General features: G+C 40.1%; 1 protein-coding gene across 1 annotated transcript; it reads right to left on the reverse strand.

Moving 5' to 3' along the window:
* Positions 1-17,555: 17,555 nt before the first annotated feature.
* On the reverse strand, positions 17,556-19,999 carry REME1 (Pentatricopeptide repeat (PPR) superfamily protein). The gene has a single exon (XM_089621860.1). It carries the CDS (start codon positions 19,893-19,895, stop codon positions 17,952-17,954), a length of 1,944 nt encoding a protein of 647 aa, XP_089477986.1. The 5' UTR covers positions 19,896-19,999; the 3' UTR covers positions 17,556-17,951.
* Between the last annotated feature and the right edge of the window lie 1,252 nt (positions 20,000-21,251).

Below are 21,251 nucleotides of genomic sequence, written 5' to 3' on the forward strand. Positions count from 1 at the left end.
GTGGCGTCTTCATTCCAAGGTTCGCGTCTCTATAGGCGTTGGGTCGCGGAGTCACCAAACTTGTGGAGAAAACGATCCTTCCGCTGGAAATCGTGTTCCTCGCAACGAGCATCGCGTCACCAATACTTTTTATATTTTGCTTTCATGGCTCTAATGCATTGATGAAAATGGGAAATTGGTTGATATCATGAAAATGTTGTGCTATTTTTGTTATAATGTGAATTGCTAAATGCGAAGTAGGTGTATACACATATGATAATGCACAAATTTCATCATAGAAAATGTGAAGACACTCACAAAAAACTTTAGCCATAGCAATATCGTTCTCTTTTATATTAACATTACCCATACCGTTGACAAATGATACTATGACCTCGTCATAACCCAGAGAAAAGAAGTTCATCGACATTAAGTACGTTGAATTCCACCTAATTCTGTTGTCAAGATGGAAAGGATCTCTTATTTAGGTCATTTAGTAAAAAAAAAAAAAAAAACTCATCTTCATGTCGTCTACCCTAAAGTTGGAACTATTGACCCATGCAATGGCGTCCCTAATTTTCATGATGGATGGGTCATAGATTTCGAAACCGGCTTTGACTATGAGGTCTATATTATGGGTTGCACACTTTGGTGTAGAAGATTGTCCTCACACGGTATCTCTCATCTTAAGCCTCCAAACAAGGCGTCGTTACTTGTGACAATGTCTAATGTTATGGAAATTAGTCTATCACGTATACGCCACTCTTCCATCTAATGTAAGAAAATTATATATGAAAACTATATAATAAAAATAAATATTTAAGAAGATTTTATGGGACTTTGAGTCGTGAAAGAGAGTATGAGAAGATAGCATTATGATATGTGAAAACATATTGTGAATGAGGGTGATATTTATAGGAGAATGAAAAAAATGTTAAAAAATAAATAAATAAGCTTTAAATGAACCAACGTGTATATTTATGACCGTTGGATTCATATGTAATCATACAAATGCAATATGTATGTTACAGCCAAATTCATTACTCAGCCACATTTCTTTTTGGCTGTTGGATTTGCAACAGTCACAAATCCAATGACCCAAGTTTAAAAAAAAATATCAAAACACAATTCAGAAGTATAGCAACGAGAAATTTAGAGAAGGAAGGATTCGTTGGGCTTCCGGCTAGTTCTCTGCATTGACCGGAAGGATTCGTTCTGTTTAGCTTCTTCCATTGAAGGTTTCCTTCCACATATGTTTCACAGCCGAAAGAAACCGGATTTCCGCCCAAATTAAAGTGCATACCGCATTTGTTATTAATCTTTATAATAATGAAAATATTCATAAATTAATAAATGTCTATTTTTTTCTCATACAATGTAAAGCATAGTTCGTAATGTAGATCTCTAGTTTTAATAAATTTGGTACCAATATAAATATTTCAATAAAACGATTATTTTGAGATCAATAAAGACCTATTTCTTTCAAAAGAAAAAGAAATTAGACATACCATTAATATATAAAACTTATGCACAAGTTATTTATAACAAAAAGAAATTACCTTAAATTTGGACTTATATCCACTTAGCCCAAAAATCAGTGGGAAAATTTCATAACTAAGTTAAAACATGCATCACTTTTCATATTTTAATTATATTTTAAAAATATTTCACTAGTAACTGTTTCTCTTTTTTCGAACAAAAATACATTCATGTTTCATAAATTTAGTCAACAATTATTGAAATATGTTCACCAATTATTGAAATCTTGTCAACAGCTCTTGAAATCTGGTTAACTGTTATTTAAATCTGTTTAAAGTTATTGAAATATGGTCAACAACTATTGAAATATGATTAATTGTTATTGAAATCTTGTAAAAAAAACTATTGAAATCTGGTTAACTGTTATTGAAATATGGTTAACTATTATTGAAAATGACTATTCTTTAAAATTAGAAAGTTCAACGGCTAATATTGAAAAAAAGATACAAAAAACGGTTATTTTCGACTATTTTTACAAAATCACTAAATAGCACTAGCACTGTAGCAAAAGCCCACAAAACATTGTAGAAACCTCCAAATGAACCTAGATGGAAAGGATGGATCCAATCTATTTTTAGAAGGGTGAATTGTTGAACATGATTATTAGTGGCATCTTGAAATGCACCAAACGTTAGAGTTGTACAAAATCAAATCGAAAATCGGATAAAATCGACAACCGAACCGATCCAAAATAAAAAAATTAGCGACACGCCATATAACTAACATTTGGATTCGGATAATCGATCTAGCATCAAAAAACAGGTTCAGACATCTGTTTTAGATTTTGAAAAAATTGGATATCGGATATTTAACCGATTATTTTTTATTAAAAAAAATAAAATAAAAATATATTATCAAACTAGGATTGTATGGTTCTTTTTCTTACTTGAATTTTGAACATTATAATAATTTTATATCCGTGCATGGATTTAAAAACTAGTTTTGAAGTTATTTTGGAATTTAAGAACTAGATAACCGGTTTTAAAAATGGATCCGAATTTTAAAGAACTGGATAACCGAATTTTGAAAATAGGATATTAAAAATGGATATTAGATTTAAGAAGATAATCAAATTTCAGTTTTGAAGTAAACTAGACCGGATATTGGACTAAAATTTTCAAAATAAAAAATTTGGATTCAAATATAAAAAAGGCCAAAATCGAACCGAACCAATCTAGTTTTATCCCTACCAAACGTTTCCATATAAAAAACATCTTAAATGGATGGACTGACACATCCGCTTGTTTCATGTGAGCAAGAGAAATATAAGAAAAATAAGGATAATAGATTAAAAAATGACTGCGTAATTTTTTTTTATATTCCGCATATAGTAGTATTCCATCCATTCTCATTCATCCAATGTCCTAGTAAGAAAAAAATTAACAAAGTTGAATTCCTTGGCGTTATGGGATGGAGATGAAAACGCCGGCGGAAACAAAGAAAAGCGGTGTCGTAATCGTGATGGCGTTGGCAGGAAACGCCACGAGGAGACAACTCTCGTTGTGCCGTTTCCCACCAAGACATTTTGTTTTCGAGTTGGAACTACAAAAACAATTTGAAATAAAAACATTTATTTTATTTGGAAATAGTTGAAAGTAATCTTTTTCGCAACTTTTTCAATACTAGTTCTAATTTTCATAAATAATCATTTTAAATAATAATTAATCAGATTTCAATAGTTGTTGACCAGATTTCAATTATAGTTAATCAGATTTCAATAGTTGTTGACTATATTTCAATAATTATTGACTAGATTTCAATAACAATTAACCATATTTCAATAACAATTTACCAGATTTCAATAACGGTTAACCAGATTTCAATAGATGTTGAGCAGATTTCAATAATTAGTGATAAGATTTCAATAATTATTGACTAAATTTATGAAACATGATGGTATTTTTGTCCAAAAAATAGAGAAACGGTTACTAGTGAAAGTTTTTGAAAATATGAATGAGATATGAAAAGTGACACATGCTTTAAATTAGTTATGAAATTTCACTATTTTATTTTATGTATTACGACTTTCTTTTTTCATATATGTGATTGCAGAGGGTAACAAAAACGGATTCCTTTTCTAATAACAAAATTTTGGACCGAAAGAGGTCTAATTTAAGTTAAAATCGAATTCACTTGGCAAATTTGTTCATGTGGTTTTTTTTTTCGCTGGTTATAACCAAGGATTGAAATATAGACTTAGAATATTTGGGTATACCGAGTGAAAAAATAAAATCAAGCAAAAGTTTCTAATACAACAACGATTAATTTTTTCTGGCTCATACTTTCTCAAATCTAGCTTTTGATGGAACTAAATCACTCAAAGGAACAACACGCTATCAGGAATGGTGTTGCCCTTGTCCCTTATCCCGATCGGCATGTAGTCATTATAGCGGTCTTTGTTGTTCTTGTCAAAATGATAAAAATTGTAAATCAATTGATCTAATGTTCTGCCCGTGTACACGAAAATAGCGTCGTCTTCTTGCACGTGGTTCAATTTTTGATGTGTGTCGAGAGACCGCTGGAGCGGCATACCCTTGAAAAAAAAACTGTATTGACTACCAGGACTGAAATGATGATGACAATAATAAGAATTTAAAAGACGTTCTTAAAAATATTAATGCTAGGCGGCGCACTAGATTTTTGTCCATTCTTAAACATAGCTTTGCATTTTAGCCACCGTGTGGATAATTTTTTATTATTAGCCCTCGTCATTTATTAACAGTAGAAATGAGACCGGCTTACCCCTACACCATATTCCCGCCAGTGACATGTATTAATGTTGAAAAAAAAATTACATTAAAATTACAACGAAGCTACCGATTCGACGCTCAAAATTAAAGCTAACACTCAAAAACACCGATTATACGCTCAAAGAAGCTACCGCGAAGAAGAAATCAAAACATCATACTAGTCAAAGAGGTTTCAAAATCTCCGAAAAAAAGCTTTCAAAATACAAACTTGAAAAAAATCAGGGTCTGAAAATCTGAGAATAAAAAGATTTGAAATGGGGAAAACAAGAGCTATGAAGAACAAACGCAAAACTACAGTAAAAAGTGTACGTTTTTGGATTAATAATAGTTTTTTTTTTTTTTTTTTTTTTTTTTACAAAAATATTCATGTTTTTTTCATTTCTAGAGAACATATAGTGAATGAATAACAATGGAGTACATTTTTTGTTGACGATTGGGTTGGTTTCAGTACATGCATGCTTATATTTTTATTTCTGAGTATAAGAGTTTTTTTTTTTTTTTTTAGTGGAACCGAGTGATGAAGAAGAACTATATAAGCAATGCCAAAAAAGCATTTGAGATTTTTTTTATGATAGAAATGAATTTTTTTTTATACAAGTAATTTGGAAACGTTTTCTGAACGACTGAAATTATTATTTTTTATTAACAGAAATTATTGATATATGCCTATAATTATTAATATCAAATTTTAGTTATATTAGTAGTAATATTACTACATTTGAATATCAATAACGTTTTAAGGTTTGGTGATTATGATTTAATATTTTTTTAACTAGTAATATTAAACATGTGATTTAATTTGTTAAGAAAAATATACAATAGCTGATAATATAGAGGTGTTGTTGATTTTTCCAATTACTAATATTAACAAATGTGCAGATGACAAGTAAGAGTAGTGCAAAAAAAAAAGGAGCGAAAAAGACTAAAATGGTTGAAATTGTTCAACCAGAGTTATGTTCTAAAAATTTGAATGGCATTATCGTTTTTTTATCTGTTTATAGAAAATGGTAATTTTAAGTAATAAAAATGTAGAACATTTTGATGATTAGTTATTAATTTCGTTCTTATTAAACTATGAAAAATTGATAATATGAACAAGTGGGAGATTTCGTTGTGCGTGAACACAATTGGAATCTAAAACAAAAGATCATAGCGCGATCGAAGTTTAATGTCATTGAAATAATCAAGGGAGGTCTGAATAATGAGAGACAGAAAATGTTTTTCAGAAATGGTCTGTTCGGACATATTACTGATTTGGAAGGGACCAAATTTCCTAAACATCTGGTACACTTGCTTGTTCTACATCGAGAGGAAAACAATAACTCAAAAGAGTTATGGTTTGACTTTGGTGGTAACATAGCTGTATTTACTATGTACGACTTCCAAATAATGTCAGGTAAACTCAAAAGCTTGTAGTCTTTAATTAGCTTAGATGAATCTGAAAACTTTTATTGTAGGAAATAATTGGTAATTGTTGATTTGTTTTCATTGATATCGATGTTTTTTAGGTTTGGAATTCATGCTTGATATGTTGTTATAAAAATAAATGACTAGTTTTCATATAGTCTATAGTTATGCTATATTGATATTGGAAAAGTAATTATATTATTTACGAAAACAATATATGATATTCTCGTATATTATTAAATCTGAGATTGTTGATTTTGAAGTTAATGTTAGATAATAACTAAGACTTTCACAAAATTTACAGGATTGAAGAGTGGACCAATACCTATAGGCCAAGATAAACCTTCTATTGTCAACAAGTTGATGCAGAAATACTTCACTGAGAAGAGAGCTAAGAGAGGAAGTAAATTGTTGTCTATGCTGCATTTTGATATTGAAGGGACAGATGAAGAACGCGTAGCAATAGCAAATTTGTCAGTTCTTGAAACTATGATACTTCCAAAACAGCCCAACACCAACATGAATGATGAACATCTGCTGCTAGCTAACAATGCGGAAGTATATGCAGATTGTCGTTGGGGAGACTAAGTTTCGATGCTCTATGTAAAGTTATGAAAAAATCTGGAAATTTTATCATGAAATCACCACAAGGGTAAAACTTAGAAGGTTCTTGCATCCACTTCTTTTTTGGGCTTACGAAGTGGTACCTCAATTTGAAAAACAAGGTTTTACAGAAAGGACGATATTTCATACCATCACAAAGATGTTAAAATGGACCTACTACAATATTGTTGGGTATGAGATGCTATGCAAGTGGATTTTCAACAATATTAAGGTATGTAAACTGTTCTATAATAGATAATAATTACTGTGAATCCAAAAATTACTCCATAATTAACAGTATTATGTTGATGTCGTTTTTGCTTATCCAGAATATTCCAGATCACAGTTGCATTTTTGTAAATTTTTATTTTTTTTTCAGAGATAATTGTATACTATTATAAAACTTTTAAAGGGTATTTTCATCATTAAACTGTAGACATAACACTAATATGAGTCAGTGTGAATAGTGCCGACATGGTATTTTTTATTAATATATAATAATATAATAATATCATCGTTTCTCGTACTTTTTATTTTTATATATAACGTATAAGAGATTCGTCGGCCCCATTTGATAATATTTTTAGGGGTTAAAATAGCTAAGAATTGTCATACTAAAAATTAAAAGAATTTTTTTTATTATCAAAGTAAAATAGGGAGGAAATAATCTAGTATAGCGAAATGTATCCAAGTCATTCGATATCAATCTTAATTATGAGAAGAATCAACAATCACAATTTTTTATAAATTAACAAAAATCTATTCTTATTTCGTTATTTAGACTTTTATTTTTAATTACTGATATTAATACAAATATTTTGATTAGACGATTATCTTCTCACCAATGAAAACTTATTTATGATAAGTAGTATATTTTAAATTAAACGTGATTACTAAAAAATCAACTACTAACGAATTCTAAGAGAAAAAAAAAACGTTTATTTATATTTTTTCAAAAATTTGTCTTTATTTTTGTTGACCTGTAAAATTAGTACAACAATATCTCACGAAAATACACAGACTCCGAGTACGAAGACTCCGAGTACCGAGATGATTTAGGCAAGACTTTCTCTTTATATAGACGAATCTAATACAAGAGGGCGATGTTTTCTAGAGGTTCAAAGTGAAAGAAAGTAAGTAAAAAAAAGGTCCCCTTTGTTCTGTGCCGCAAGCTCCTATTTATACTTGTCTGGTGTAGCTTTGTGGTTGCAGGCTCTGACGGTTATTCTGGGGAACGTGGGGTGATCAATCCCACGTTCTAGACGGTTTTTGGGTAACTGCTGATTCCCTCTCGCTGAGGTGGACGGTTACTAATCTTTGCACGATTTCTGAACCATCAAGGTGTGCGTTTTAAGTATTTGAAACATGTTTTCTTTTGGTTTAACTAGTCTTTGACCTACGGTCTTCTCTCTTCTCCGAAGTTCTGATCGGTAGGTTTCGTTCTTACCTTATGAACGGGTCGTTCCTTTTCAATGTTTAACTCTTAGGTCTATTTTACCTGAGTTCGGTGCTGGATTTTGTATTCTGCTCGGGGTTCCGACTACCCTACTCGGTGTCTAACTACTTTATCCCGTAACAGCAGCCCTCAAGTTTCTTAGTTTTTTCTTTAGCAAAAATGGTAAGGAACTATTTCGGTTTAATTGATTACCGCGTTCATCTTTGCTTGTTCGTCTCGGAATGACCCGAGTAGAATTCTATATTCTTTTCTTTTTTGCAGGATATCGTACGACGTCGTTTGTCTCTGGTACTGTTGAATCATCGCGTGTTTTCGCTTCGACGGTCAGATATGTTTGGCTTCTTGGACAAGCTTAATCCCAACCGTTCGTGTGGTCTTTATATAAGGCATTTTCCGAAATTTTGACTTCATTTTGCCTTTCGTCTCAAATTTCACTTTCAGAGCGTTCTTGGCTTGACCTGCCTATTCGGATTGTGCTCTCAGTTCTCTTGTTTTTTCTGCTCAGACCTTCCGACCTTCAATTTGTGGGTAAGGTTTCTTTATCCTTAATCCGATAGATATATATATATATATATATATATATATATATATTTTGTTTAAATTCGTTACTCGGTGGTCTATACTTTCCTTTACTTCTCGTATTCGGACCCTCCGGACTTTAGGGATCATAGTTTCTCAACTTCCTTTGGGCTATGGGAGGACTCGCGCGTCCTGACCTGAGTTTCGACCCCCGTGTCGTTCGGCGATCGGAGCCTGACCCCGATAATGTTATCTTGTCGGATGGGACCACGTTCCCTTTTCTCAGGAGCCAAGTTTGGTACCATGTTCCAGAGATCGGATGGGACCGTCCCGTAATTGCTTATGAAGAATCATGCGTGTATCCTAGATCTGGGTCCGAGAGGGTTGATATCGAGGCAAGGATTTTTGATTCGTCTTCCCTGTCGTGTAGGGATACTATAGTTTTTGAGATATCGTCTTCGTCCGCTTCTTCGAGGGGGAGCGAGTCGGAATCTCGTGATACGACGAGCCTTTCTCTTTCGCAAGACCGAGGAGAGGGCTATTCTCAAGGCACTCCGGGTCCGAGCGGGAGGACATTTGGGGTCGATCTCCCGGAAGAAGAGGATGAGGCCTTGGTTTTTGAACGGAAAGAGGGCCAGTTTTTTGCCAAGGTTTGGACTTCTCGGGTTACCAAAAAATATATACAAGAACTGAGGGAGGAATTTGAGATAGCAGAAAGAATTATCATCTCGGCACCTTTAGAAAATGAGAGGGCCGATCAGCCTCCTGCCGGGAAGATAGCGTTCAACAAGGCTATCTTGAACGTGATCGGAGGATTACCGATGCATCCTCTCATTTCTCAGTTCGTTTTTGACCTGGGTTGTTTTCCTACTCAGCTCGTCCCCAATGTGTATAAGATTTTTGTTGGGATGGCTGTGCTATGGGCGAAAGTTTACGATCGCCCCGTCACTTTACAAGATTTTTCGCAATATTATTCGTTTAAGTCGGCTCCCGGGCAACATGATTATTATTATGCTCGGGCCCATGATGACCAGTCTAGGATGGTTACTCGTCTTCCTTCCAGCCAGAAAAATTGGAAGGATTACTTCTTTTGGGTTGAAGGGAACGTCTCTTACGAAAGGTGCCCCATAAGAGCTTCGTTCTCGGAACTGGGTGTGACTCTGGTTCAACATTCTTATTTGATAAACTGGACCAGATTTGTTGTTCTGGCTTCCTCATATGTTTTATGTTTGGTTCCAGGGTCCCTTCCACAGTATCCCGAGGACGAGCGACCACTCCACTCGGAGATCTTTGACATTTCAGAGGCTGATCGGTCGACATTTGTGTTGTCGGACCCAGACTTACTCGATCAATACTATTATTATCCCTACTCGAGTGAGCATTCTATTCGTCTTTTATCAAATCACATATGTTCTAATCTTTTCTCGTTCTTACTTTTTGTTTCTTAACAAAGATTGCACAGATGGCGAAGAAGAGACCCGCTCCCGAACAGGTTCCTCCTAACCCGAAACGTACTAAGGCTTCCAAGACTTCGGCCCAGACCGTGAACGAGCGGGCGACCGCGTCTGCTTCAAAAGTTTCGGAACTTCTGAGTTCTTCTCCGGTGAAAAACCTGACCGAACCTTCTTCTGCATCCGACCACCTGACTCCGATCGTTACCTTCCTTCACGAGCATCTTCCTGCCGAGAAGGTCCAAGCGGTTCTTGGGTCTGAGCCTTTAGAGAGGCTTAACCAGGTCACCGACTCCGTGGTTTCGGTACGTTTTTATTCACCTAGTCGGTATCTATTTTCTTTCCTTGACAAATTTTGTAACTGACCTTTTTGATTACCACAGAGCTTCGTTGGTGTGGTCGGCCTTGTCGGACTACTAGGCTTCGAGCTCACATCTTTGAGACAACGGAACGATCGTTTTCTTAAGGAGAGGGATGTGGCCAGGGACGAAACGGTGAAGATCCGATCGGAGCTTGCACAGAAATTCCAAGCAGATCTTGAGGCTGCTCGTTTAGCAGCGGTGGAAGAGTACAAAGCTTCCGAGGACTATCGCAACATGCGCGATGACCTTTATACCGCCGGAATAAACGAAGCCGTTCGGATCCTCGGTCCGAAGAATCCTACTCTGGATACTACGGATCTTGATGAGGATTCGGAGTCAAGAGCTAGTGATGACGTGGATGGAGGAGGCGACCAGGAGTAGAATTTTATTTCTTTTGTATTCTAATTTCTGTTAACCCGCTCGGGTCTTTAACAATTGATCCGTGGTCGGATATTTTATTATGTAATTTTTGTTAACCCGCTCGGGTTTTGAACAATTGATCCTTGGTCGGATCTGTTATTTATGTTAATTTATCTGTGTTTCTGACTTTGGCAAAAATAGAGTAAAACGTATTTCTGAATTTTGGCAAAATAAAGTATAACTAAGCATATTTCAAATTTTAAGTTTTTTCTAAACAACTGTTTGCTAATTATCCTGCCGCCTAGTTTATTTAGCCGTAAATTATAAAAATCATGTGATTTAACACCGAGTAGAGAAACGAAAGATAAATAACTTCTGGAAATCACAAGTACGTGCGACCAAGCCGTTTTTCGAAATTGCAAACACAATACATGCGACCAAGCCGCTTTTTGAATGTTTTTTAAAAATTAAAACTTAAACGTAAAATCGGCGAAGATGCTCGGCATTCCAAGGGTTTTTTTCCATATCACCGCTCAACTGCTGTAGTTGGTATGCCCCGTTTCCGAAGTCTTCTCGGATGATGTAGGGTCCTTCCCAATTTGCGTTGAAGGCTCTCTCCTGGTGGATTTTGGTGTGGAGAAAAACTCTTCTGAGGACTTTGTCGCCGACTTTGAATGATCTTGGTCGGACTTTCCTGTTGAAATACCGAGTAGCTTTTTGTTGGTTAGCAAGATTTCTTAATCTGGCTTTTTCTCTTTTTTCTTCTAGCAGGTCTAGGCTAATTTTTAGAATGTCGTTGTTTACCTCTGTCGAGTAGTTTTCTCTTCTCACTGTTGGCATCATGACGTCGGTCGGGATGACCGCGTCGGAACCGTATGCGAGGGAGAAAGGCGTTTCGCCAGTTGCGGAGTGCTCGGTGGTTCTGTATGACCAGAGGACTTCTTGGAGCATATCCACCCACTCCGACTTCTGTTCGCCTAACTTCGTTTTTAGGCCGTGTTTTATTGTTTTGTTGACGGCCTCCACCAATCCGTTGGACTGTGGTCTGACTGGAGTAGAAAAAACTTTGTTAATGCCATATTTATCACAAAAACTTTTGAAGGAATCGCAGTCAAACTGAGTTCCGTGGTCGGATACAATTTTGACTGGTATTCCAAACCGAGTAATAATATTTTTCCACACAAATTTCTCAATTGCATGAGCTGTTATTTTATTTAAGGGCTCGGCTTCAACCCATTTTGAAAAATAGTCGATGGCTACAATCGCGTACCTACATCCACCTCGGCCTGTTGGCAAAGCTCCGATCAAATATATTCCTCATTCTGCGAATGGGATCGGGCATGAGAGGGAGATGAGTGGATTAGGAGGAAGCCTCGGGATGTTAGAGAACTTCTGGCATTTGACGCATTTTTGTGTCATGTGCCGAGCGTCGGCTTTTAGCGTTGGCCAGTAGAGTCCTTGCCGGATGATCTTTTGTGCCAATGCTTCGCATCCGATGTGACTTCCGCATATCCCTTCATGGATCTCTTTGAGAATGTATTCAGCTTCGTCTTCGTCTAGACATTTGAGGAGAGCCTGAGAAAATCCTCTTTTGTAGAGATTTTGACCTTCTAGGAAATACCGAGCAGCTCTGAACTTCAAGCTTCTAGCCTCATTTTTATCTTCGGGCAGAGCTCCGTGCTGCAAGTACTCCCTGATCGGAGTTTGCCATGACTTTCGTTGATCGATCTGAAGCACATGAGGAGCTTGCTCAATGCTAGGTTGCCTAATTTTGATGACTGGGATTGACTCCGAGTCGGATCCTTGGGTGGCAAGCTTCGCTAATGCATCGGCCTCTTCGTTCATGGCTCTGGGGACTTGGGTGATTTCGCAAAGTTCGAATTCGCTTGTCAGGTTTCTGGCTTTCTCGGCATATAGCGACATCTTTTCGCCTTTTGCCTGAAATTCAAATTTCATTTGATTAACAATTAACTGAGAATCCGAATATACTTTGAGCTTTTTGATTTCTAAATCTTTTGCTATTTGTAGCCCATGTATCATAGCTTCGTACTCAGCTTCATTGTTTGAAGCACTGAAATCGAATTTTAAAGCGAATTTTACCTTTTCTCCTTCTGGACTGGATAGCGCATTCCCGACCCCGACCCCCTTTTCGTTGGCCGCTCCGTCTACGTACATGTCCCAAATTGGGAAATCAACTGGTCTGTACGTGAATTCTGCAATGAAGTGAGCTACTGCCTGTCCTTTGATTGCTGGTCGGGGGCTGAAGCGTATATCATATTGTGACAGCTCGATCGACCATTTCATTAGCCTTCCGGACACTTCAGGTTTTTGCAGCACCTGGCGTAGCGGGAAATTGGTAAGGACTGTAATCGGATGTGCGAGGAAATAGTGTTTCAGCTTCCGAGAAGCGGTGATGAGGGCGAAGGCTAGCTTTTCGAGTTCCGGGTATCTTCCTTTCGCCTCATTGAGACGTCGCGAAGTATAGTAAACCGGGACCTGGTGCTTTCCCTCGTTCTTGATTAACGCTGAACTCACTGCATGCTCCGATACGGTTAAGTAAATTTCCAGGGGCTCTCATTCCTGTACTTTTCTTAAAGTATGAGGCCATGCCAAGTGTTCTTTTAGAGACTCGAAACTCTCATTGCATTGCTTGGTCCATTCAAATTCCTTGGAGCCTCTGAGCGCATTAAAGAAGTGAATACTCCGATCGGTTGACCTCGAAATAAAACGGCTTAATGCAGCTATGCACCTTGTCAATTTTTGCACTTCTTTTATGTTCCGAGGTGGTGTCATGTTCCATAAGGCTGTGATCTTCTCTGGATTTACTTCGATGCCTCGTTCATGAACGATGAAACCTAAGAATTTACCTGCAGAGACACCGAACGTACATTTTAGAGGATTCAATTTCATGCGATATTGCCTTAAAAGTTCGAATGATCTTCTAAGATCGTTCGTATGTTCATTATTTTTCGGCTTTTAACCAGCAAATCATCAATGTATGCTTCCATCGTAATCCCGAGTAATTCAGCGAACATACGATTTACTAATCTTTGATATGTTGCTCCAGCATTCTTTAACCCAAAGGGCATTACTGTGTAGCAGTATAGTCCTCGGTCAGTTATGAATGCCGTGTGATCCTGGTCGGGACCATACATAGGGATTTGGTTGTAGCCAGAGTAGGCATCCATGAAGCTTAAAATTTCATGGCCTGCTGTGGCATCTACTAACTGATCTATTCTTGGCATAGGGAAACTATCTTTTGGGCAAGCCTTGTTCAGATCCGTAAAATCCACACAAGTTCTCCATTTCCCGTTAGGTTTCTTGACCAGGACGGGATTGGCTACCCATTTTGGATATTTAGTTTCTTTTATTGATCCGTTAGAAATTAGCTTATCTACTTCTTCTTTTAAGGCTATATACCTTTCAGAGTTTAAAGCTCTTCTCTTTTGTCTAATAGGTTTTCCTTTAGGATCTATATTTAACCTATGACATGCTATTTGAGGATCTATCCCCGTCATGTCGGACTGTGACCAGGCAAATATGTCTAAGCTATTAGACAAGAGAGTAATTAAGTTATTTTTGGTACCTAATTCAAGATATTTTCCAATCTTGAGCTTCTTCTCAGGTTGTTTTGGATCCGGAGTGACTTCCTCGACTTCATCTCCTGGGCCAATCTCTTCTCGGCTCGGAAGGCGTGGGTCGAAATCCGAGTCGATCATCATAACTTTGTGGACATCTTTGTCCTGGCTCTCTTTGAGGTAATTTGCATAACAGCTTCTTGCGATAGCCTGTGTACCGACTACTTCACCTACCCCGTGCTCGGTAGGAAACTTCATTTTCAAATATTCCACAGAAGCGATAGCCCCGAGGGACTCCAAGGTTGGCCTGCCAATGATCGCGTTGAACGAAGATTTTCCGGGAACCACCACCCATGTTGTGTTAGTGGTTTTACTCCTCGGGCTCTCTCATACAGTTATTGGGAGTGAGACTACTCCCTTAGGCTGGATTGAGTCTCCTGTGAAACCATAGAGATTTTCAGGGGAAGGAGCTAATGCGTCTTGCTTAAGACCCATTTTGTTGAATGTGTCTTCATAGAGCACGTCGACGGCACTCCCAGTGTCCACCAATATTCGGTGTACATTCCTGTTTTCGATAAGAGCTGATATGACCAGTGGATCGTTATGAGGAAACATCACCCACCGAGCATCTTCTGCTGTAAAGGTGATAGGTTCCGAGCTAGGTTTGGCTATCTTGTTAGGCCTTTGTTCGGCTGTAAACAAGATTTGTCGGGGTCCCGCGTAGGCCTCTCTTACATAGTTCTTTTGAGCGCTCCTTGACGTTCCTCCCACATGTGGTCCTCCGACTATGAGCGAGATTTCAGCGTATGCCTCACCTTTTCGATCCTCTTGATCCCCGTGCTCGGCCTTGAATTTCTTCAACGCTCCTCTTCGGATCAGAGCTTCTATAGATTCTTTGAGGTTGAAGCAGTCAGCAGTGCGATGACCGATGTCCGCGTGGAAAGCACAATATTTTGTTTTATCTCTCTTTGAGATATCTTTCTTGATCGGCCTTGGCTTAGGGAAATCTTCTTTGTCCTGTGTAAGACTAAATATCTCCTCTATCGGGGCATTGAGTTTATGATATTTATCAAACTTACTGGAAAAAGGCTTCAGAGGTCCTGTTCCAGACCGGCTCTTCTTCGGTGGGCGGTCATCTTCAGAATGTCGCTCCCTGCGCTCTTCTCGGTAGCTCTTTGGTGGCTTTGCTTTTCTTGCCGCCAGCCTCGCTTCCTCCGCGTTGATATATTTCTGAGCTCTTTTCAGGAAATCGTTGTAGTCCTTTGGACTAGTATTCTGAAGTGACCACCAGAACTCTGATTCGGTTCGGACGCCGGAGGAGATCCCAAAGAGCTTAAAGTCTTCATTCAGATCGTCCACCTGAAGAGCTTGCTCCGAGTAGCGATTAATAAAGTCTTTCAATGATTCGTCATGGGCTTGTCTCACCGCTAGCAGCCTCTCTTTGGGAGTTTTCCCCGAGCTGGAGCCGACAAACTGTTCCATGAATTTTCTGGATAACTGCTTCCAGGATCCTATGGAGTTTGGCTTTAGTTTTCTATACCACCTTTTGGCTGAGCCAGTCAGAATGATAGAGAATGCTCTGCACATAACTTCTGGTCCGGCCCCTTGCAACAGCATCCAAGAAGAAAAGGTGTCCAGATGGTCTCCCGGGTCGGTCTTTCCATCGTATACTGGGATGCTTGGCATCCTGAAACGATCAGGCAATGGGTGTTCTAACACGCGTGCTGTGAAAGGGGAGACAGTTTCTCCAACTTTCGGGATAGACTCCTTCTGACCTAGGGCCACCTCTTCGATTCGACGCTCCAATCTTCTAAAATTTGTTTTGTTGGTGCTCGCGCTGTCTTCAGTTTCCGAGCTTACCATGCTATTTCTGAAAGTGTTTGAATGACCTTTATCCATAGTGGGCTGGTACCGATCAGGAATCTTTTCCTGACTGTCCTTCTCGGATTCAGAGTCATCTTCCATTCTTTCATACCGATCTTTAGCATGTCTCCGAGATTTCTTAACCTGCGGATCCTGCCCGACGGGTTCTTTCCCTGATCGGTGTGAGGGTTCTTCATCTGGGATCACTACCGCGCTTCGCAGTGTGACTTTCTTCGCCTGCAGCCTTCTCTTCAGATCCCTGTTATTCACCTCTAAGACCGAAAGACGCTCTTGCATCTGTCTGAATTGTTCTTCGAGACTAGGCTCCGGGAGAAGTTCAACTATTTCTTCCAGGGTGAGAGGCAAAGTTTGATTGTGATGTTCTATCTCCGTCTCCTGGTTGGGGACAGTGATCGGGGTGGATGAACTAGCCATATTCTTCAGCTGGTCCCCCTCCTTCTAGCGCCAACTGTTGACCTGTAAAATTAGTACAGCAATATCTCACGAAAATACACAGACTCCGAGTACGAAGACTCCGAGTACCGAGATGATTTAGGCAAGACTTTCTCTTTATATAGACGAATCTAATACAAGAGAGCGATGTTTTCTAGAGGTTCAAAGTGAAAGAAAGTAAGTAAAAAAAAGGTCCCCTTTGTTCTGTGCCGCAAGCTCCTATTTATACTTGTCTGGTGTAGCTTTGTGGTTGCAGGCTCTGACGGTTATTCTGGGGAACGTGGGGTGATCAATCCCACGTTCTAGACGGTTTTTGGGTAACTGCTGATTCTCTCTCGCTGAGGTGGACGGTTACTAATCTTTGCACGATTTCTGAACCGTCAAGGTGTGCGTTTTAAGTATTTGAAACATGTTTTCTTTTGGTTTAACTAGTCTTTGACCTACGGTCTTCTCTCCTCTCCGAAGTTCTGATCGGTAGGTTTCGTTCTTACCTTATGAACGGGTCGTTCCTTTTCAATGTTTAACTCTTAGGTCTATTTTACCTGAGTTCGGTGCTGGATTTTGTATTCTGCTCGGGGTTCCGACTACCCTACTCGATGTCTAACTACTTTATCCCGTAACAATTTTCTTTAATAAAAAATAGAACTCCTACCCATATACCCAAAAATTAATAGAGATCGTCGATAGTTAAATTGTTCAGCCCATATATTAAAGAAAAAAATTCGGTTAAAGAAAAAAATTTGATTTAAATTTTAATCGAAATTATTCGGTTAAAATTAACCGTACGGTAAATTTAATTGAATTTTCGGTTAAAATTAATCGTACGGTTAATTCTAACCGAATAAAACACAATTAACCTAGGTTAATTGAAAAAAATAATAACAGTTTGGTACTGTTGTTGAAACTTGAAACACACACACGCAAACATGCGCACACACACTGAGTCACTGACACACACATCACACTTATAGTTTGGTACAATTGCCCACTTTTCAGTTAAAACAATTAATTGCAATTAATTGTCCACTTTTCTATTTCGGTTAACAATTAACCGTGAGAAAAAAAAAATCGGTTAATGGTTAATTGAAGTTAACCGAATTTTCAACTTTACCATATATTGCAGCAAAAGCCGCCAAAATGAACCGAGATGGAATGGACGGATCCGTTCCATTTTTCAGTGCGATTGCAAAGCAAGATTATCAGTTCCATCTTGAAACGCGCCAAACATTTCCATTTCGAAAATCAGCTCAAATGGATGGACGGACAGATTAGATTCTTTGTCCGTCCGTCCCATTCGAGCATGAGAAATATAAGATAAACCACGAAGACAATAGTTCAAAAAATGATTGCTTGAACTTATTTTTGTACATTCCGACATAGTCCATCAATTCTCATTCATCCAATGTCGTTGTAACAAAAATATCACGAAGTCGGATTCGCCGACTTGGTCAAGAACATGCCCTGCAGGGACAACCCATGCCTTGGCTATTGCTAATAAATCGAGCCAGTCTTCTCGAATGCAACGAGGACTTCTCTTTACTCTCTCTCTCTCAGTTTTCTTTCTCAGAAAATAGATGAGCTACACAATAAAACATGTATATTTATGTGTATTTCCCTGTTTTATTTTGCAACTACCAAAAGTCCCCACAAGAGCACACCCCATCTCGGAAGTGATGGTAGCGCACGGAATCCCTGACGACGATTCTGCGTCCCTCCATTGCAGAGACAAGCTTGGCAAAGACATGGCAGTCTCCGCAGATCCTGAGATTCTTTCGGACCCTCAAAGGCTTCTCTTTCGGCGAGCTCGTCATTAGCCCGAACGCTATCGCCAGCTTCTCGCTGTGACCACGCAGCGACTCTTCCCTCTGCTCGCCCTCCAAGTCTTGCAGCACGAAGCTCGTGTCGGGAACGTAACCGAACCCCTTTAGCCTCTCCACGAGCCGGGTCAGACTCTCTTCGATCTCCCTCGCCCTCGGGTGCGACCCGTCCCCAGCCACGAACACGTGGACCCGAGATTCCGATTCGATCCAGCTACACCCCGGCTCTTTCCTGATCCCCCGCCCCCTCATCGACCGTCGGATCTCCGCCACCTCGCCCCACCTCCCCGACCCCGAGTAGATGTTCGAGAGCAGGACGTGGGCCCCGCTGTCGTCGGGGTCGAGAGCGAGGACGCGTTTCGCGGCGTAAACGGCGAGTTCGGAGTCGCGGTGGACCCGGCACGCGCCGAGGAGAGTCCTCCACGTGGTGGCGTCGGGCCGGCAATCCTCTTCGGCGATCAAAGCCGCGGCCTCGGAGAGCCTCCCGGCTCTTCCGAGGAGGTCGATCGCGCAGCCGTAGTGTTCTCTTTCCGGGTCGAGCCCGAACTGTTTCTTCATGGACCGGAAGTAGCTCAGCCCGAGCTCGACGAGCCCCGCGTGGCTGCACGCGAAGAGGACCCCGACGAGCGTGACGTGGTTCGGTTTCTCTCCCGAGGCTCTCATGGCGTCGAAAAGCTCTAAGGCCTCTCGGGTGAACCCGTTCTGGGCGGAGCCCGCGATCATGGTGGACCAAGAGACGACGTCCTTCACAGCCATCTCGGAGAAGAGGGTCTCGGCGTCCTCGAAGCTACCGGACTTGCAGTACATGTCGAGGAGCGCGTTGTCGAGGATGAGGTCTCGGCCGTGCTTCGCCACGTGGACGTGGACCTGTCTCCCGAGCTCGAGGAGCGACAGTCCCGTCGTGGCTCTCAGCACGCTCGTCAGGGTCGACTGCCCGGCACGGAACCCCGACCGCTTCATCTCCTTGAAGAGGCTCAGAGACTCGTGGCCTTCGCCGTTCTGAGCGAAACCCCCGATCACGGAGCTCCAGACCACCGCGTCTCCCGTCGGCATTTCGTCGAACACGTCGAGAGCGCTCCGAGTGTCTCCGAGCTTCGAGTAGGCGTCGATGAGCGAGCTCCGAACGAAGGCGTCGGATTCTAGTCCGACACTAATCGTCCCACAGTGAAGCTGTTTGATTGTCGACAATGCTTCGCAGGACCTTAAAAGCGACGAGTACGTGAACATGTTCGGCATCACACCCTCGTTAAGCATTGAAACGAAAAGCTCCAATGCTCTGTCGCCAAGCCCGAAACTGGAATAGCCTGATATGATCGTTGTCCAAGAGACGACGTTTCTCACGGGCATTTCCTCGAACAGCTTATAGGCTTCTTCGAAAATCCCGAATTTGATGTACATGCTCAGGAGGACGTTGACCAGAAAAGTCGTTGGCTTGTAATCACCAGAGAAAACGTGTCTGTGGACGAGCTTAACCTCTTTCACGGCCCTCCGAGCGAAACAGCTCTTGACCAGCTCCGAGTACGTGACCGAGTCGGCCCATACGCCGTGCCTTTCCATAGCCTCCATGGCTCTCATCGCCGCCGGGAGATCTCTCTGATAGCAGCACATCGTGAAAGTTTTGATCAATTGTGATGAACAAGACGATAGAGATTCCTTAGCGTTAAGGGACGGAGACGGAAACGCCAGCGGAGACGAAGAAAAGCGGCGTCGTAATCGCGATGGCTTCGCCGGGAAACGCCACGCGGAGACACTTCTCATCGTGCCGTTTCCCGGCGAACTAATAGGACTAATTTACGGCGAAGCAATCATTGACAGCGCACGGTTTTTTTAAACGTAAAGTTGCTTGAATAATTATACTTACCAAGGCGTTGTTTTCCGGTTGGAACCACAAAAACAATTTGAAATACAGACGTTTATTTTACTTTTTTTATTTAGCTGGCGGCTATATACCCCAATAGAACTTAAGCTTTTGCAAAATAGTCATAGTTTGACTATTATAAGCAAACTAGCCAAACTTTTTAAAAGCCCAATTATGCCCCTCGGCCCAATTATGACCCTCGACCCAATTATTGAATTCGCTCGATTCTCTCTCGCTAATTTCCCCCCGATTCTCTCTCGCTAATTTTCTCTCATTCTTCATTTAATTTCGTCGGCGAATTCTCTCGACGAAACCCTAGAAATCACCATCGTCGCCGTCGTCAGTCTTTCTCTCGCACGTCTGCCTTCGCTGCTCTCGAGTTCTTCGCGAATTCCGACACCTGTGTGTGCAAGAAGAAGAGACGCCGCCGTGAGCCGCCTATAATCTTCAATCCATCTCCGGTCTTCAATGTTCGCCAAACCAAATTAACTGTAAGTATATTTCGTTCGTTTTAGTTTTGAAACTCTAGATTAATATTAAAGTAGGCTGGGTTAAACTTGGATGATTAATCGTGGCCTTAAGCTTGTGTGAGTTTTGAAGGTGTTGATTGCGGTTTTTGAAACCCTAGATTAATATTAAAGTAGGCTGGATTAAACTTGGATGATTAATCGTGGCCTTAAGCTTGTGTGAGTTTTGAAGGTGTTGATTGCTATTTTTGTAACCCTAGATTAATATTAAAGTAGGCTGGATTAAACTTGGATGATTAAACGTGACCTTAAGCTTGTGTGAGTTTTGAAGGTGTTGATTGCGGTTTTTGTAACCCTAGATTAATATTATAGTAGGCTGGATTAAACTTGGATGATTAATCGTGGCTTGTATGATTTTTGTAGGTGTTGATTGTATGATTTTTTGCTAGAGATCAAGAACGAATCCTATTAAAGTAACCTGGATTTAGCATGGATTAACTTTTTCGTTGGCAACGTTGAAGCAGATAATGAGGCAACAAGGCAATCAACGGCAAGAAATGAAGAAGCGAGAGCTGCATTGACAAGCCAAGAAGAGGCTACACAAGTAAGTAATTGTTTGAATCTTTAATAAATAAAAATTTAATCCAGGCTAGTCTAATTTTAATCTGGTCTCTTTTGTGCAGTCGCGCAACCCGAGCGATTTCGTGATTGCGAGAGAAGCATGGAATAGAAACGCCAAAATAAATACACACACACGACTCGATGGGATTAAAGGAATCCTGTCAAAGC

This window comes from Urtica dioica, chromosome 8, assembly GCF_054948205.1.
Source record: "Urtica dioica subsp. dioica isolate 48M chromosome 8, U.dioica_male_clone48M_v1_H2, whole genome shotgun sequence".
Taxonomy (NCBI): domain Eukaryota; kingdom Viridiplantae; phylum Streptophyta; class Magnoliopsida; order Rosales; family Urticaceae; genus Urtica; species Urtica dioica.